The sequence below is a fragment of the Charadrius vociferus genome, unplaced genomic scaffold, assembly GCF_000708025.1.
Source record: "Charadrius vociferus isolate BGI_N301 unplaced genomic scaffold, ASM70802v2 scaffold1768, whole genome shotgun sequence".
In the NCBI taxonomy this organism is placed as follows: domain Eukaryota; kingdom Metazoa; phylum Chordata; class Aves; order Charadriiformes; family Charadriidae; genus Charadrius; species Charadrius vociferus.
In genome coordinates, this window is record NW_009649783.1 from 15,980 (window position 1) to 18,390 (window position 2,411).

The 2,411-nt window shown below is 66.6% G+C and overlaps 1 protein-coding gene across 1 annotated transcript in view; it reads right to left on the reverse strand.

The window, feature by feature from the left end:
* MYO18A (myosin XVIIIA) overlaps positions 1–2,411 on the reverse strand; it is a 29,672-nt gene that overhangs the window by 10,696 nt on the left and 16,565 nt on the right. The window contains 6 exon segments of the mRNA XM_009890887.1: positions 95–160; positions 258–367; positions 1,262–1,499; positions 1,589–1,775; positions 1,859–2,018; positions 2,097–2,238. Of these exon segments, the coding sequence (XP_009889189.1) occupies positions 95–160; positions 258–367; positions 1,262–1,499; positions 1,589–1,775; positions 1,859–2,018; positions 2,097–2,238 (903 nt within the window).

A 2,411-nucleotide genomic window follows, 5' to 3' on the forward strand; every position in this document is an offset into this window, starting at 1 on the left:
TCCTTGTGCCGCCCCGCCACGCTGTGCCGAGCCGTGCCGCCCACCCCTGCCCCATGCGACCGCCGGCACCCGCGGCCAGCATCCGGTGTCATACCCGGCTCAAGCCCATGTGGTAGCTGCTCTTCTCCAGGTCCAGCGACTCCAGGAGCTCCTCCACCGCCTGCGGGGATGGAAGGGCATCAGGGGTGGGCTGGCAGCACCCCGGGGTGCAGGGGGACCCTCGGACCGCAGCACCAGCCCCGGCGTGGGGCACGTACCCGCTTCTCATCCACCACGATGTAGTTGCGCCCGTGCTTCTTGGTCAGGTGCGGGGCCAGGACGTCAAAGCGCCGCCTGAACTCCGCAAACACCATGTGGTCGGGGTACCCTGGGGGGAGCAAGGGAGAGTGGGGCTGCGAGGGCAGGCGGGACACCCAGGGGATGACCGGTGACAGCCCCACGTGCCCTGACTCCCTGGGGCCCATCTTTTGGGAGAGCTGATGGGGTTACCCCACGTGGCACAAGCTCCCCATGGGACCAGGCACAGCCAGAGTGCCCCGACCCTTTCCTGGAGGTTTTCCTTGGCTGTGTCCTCCAGCAATTTTGGCTGGGATCTGGGGAGAAAGCAGCCAGATCCCGCCTCGGGGGGAGCGCAGGGACACGTGTGTCGCCTGTGCAAGTAAACAGTCTCCGCTCCGGCTCCACTCTGAGCCGCAGCCAACTTCTGCATCAGGCTTATAGTACTGAGCCTCCACATCTTAATTAACGATGGGGTATTGACGGGGACGCCGACCCCGGCGCAGCCGGCTGGCCGCGGCCATCGATCCAAGAGGTGTGCAAGCAGCATCGATTTCCGATCGCGGCAGGAAGGGTCCAGCCTCCAGGCAATAAAACCTCAGCTGGGCGGTCGGCCGCACGTATTGATAAATGCTTTGCTCAGCACGACCTGGAGTCCCTCACCCCAGCGGGACAAGGGCTGACTGCCAGCAGGAGAGCTGCCAGGAGCTGGCGGCACCAACCGAGACACCCAATTAAGGCCATGCCTGTCCCCAGCGCAGATAACGGCCCCGCAGGGGAGGGAGGACAGGGACAGGACCGCCCTGGGGGGATGTCTGGCAGCCGCGGGGCTCGGAGCAAGGGCGCATGCCGAAGGGGTTCCCTGGGAGGCTTTTTTTCCCCAGGAAGGAGATGCAGCTGGGACCCCCGTGACATCCATCCCCACAGCGGGATGCACACCGCAGCCCCGGCATTCCCCTCCCCGGGTGCCGGCGGCATGGCTCACCTTGGCGGTACATGCGGAGGGCGTCGAGCAAGCGGGAACCGCGGAGCTGGGCACGCAAGAGGGGCACGTCCAGCTGCATGAGCCCGGCCTCGCAGTGCTCCGCCGGCAGCTCCAGCTCGCTGCCGCTCACCCGCCGGCACGGCAAAGCCCGGGGGTCCCCACCGCCCCCCGCCGCCTTGGGCAGGAAGCAGTGCACGAAGTGGAGCTTGGACTTCTTGATGCTGTCAATGAGGGCGTCCTGTGGGGCCGGGAGAGCGGGGTGAGCGGTGACACGCATCGGTGGCCCGGTCAGACGCGGGGACTCCACCTTGGCACCCCCTCACTCACCACTTGCAGCTTGATCTGGATGCAGAGGGACTTCTTCTTGACGGCAGCCACGCCGGTTGTGAAGGTCTTGCGCATGCTGGAGGCACGGCGCAGGGCCAGCTGGGAGCCCCCCTCCAGCCCCGCCACCGAGCCCGACAGCACCAGTGCCGACCCGCCGCGGCCGGCAAACAGGCTGCTGATGACCTTCCTGCGGGGCAGGGAGGGGATGTCACCCCCCAAAATTACCTCTCCCCCCTGCTGTGACCCACCGCCCACCAGGACCCCACTCACTTCTGCGACTCCTGCAGCAGGACGGAGGCGTTTTGGGAGGCTGGGTTGTGCTTAACGTGGTTGAGCCAGCCCGTGGCATCGTACTCCACCCAGTTGGTCCCTGAGCTGTGACCCAGGAGGAAGTGTCGGGGCTTGTCACTGGGGAGCAGCGGGTTGTGCCCTGCGGGGAGACACGGCACCGATGGGCACGGGACTAGGTGCTTCGCCAACGCACGACCCCACGGTTGCCCCCCCTGACCTTTCTTGCCTCCTTCCTGGGGGCCATAGTAGGAGAAAAGCCGCTCCAGTAAGGTGTCCTCATTGCCACCCGGCTGCAGCGCTTCCTCCTCCAGCAGCCACAGCAGCCCCCGTGCCTCGTCCGTGCGGGCCAGCGACCGGACCTGTGGGTGACACTGCACTTGCACCCAGCCCGGCACCGCCAGTGTACCCTGGGACAGGGATGGGAGGACGCAAGGGACCCGGGCTACCCAGGGAGCATGAACCTCGGCCACTGCCAGCAGCAAGGCAAAGTGGGGCCCCCTCAGGTGGCCCCTCACCACTGTTTAATGAAGAC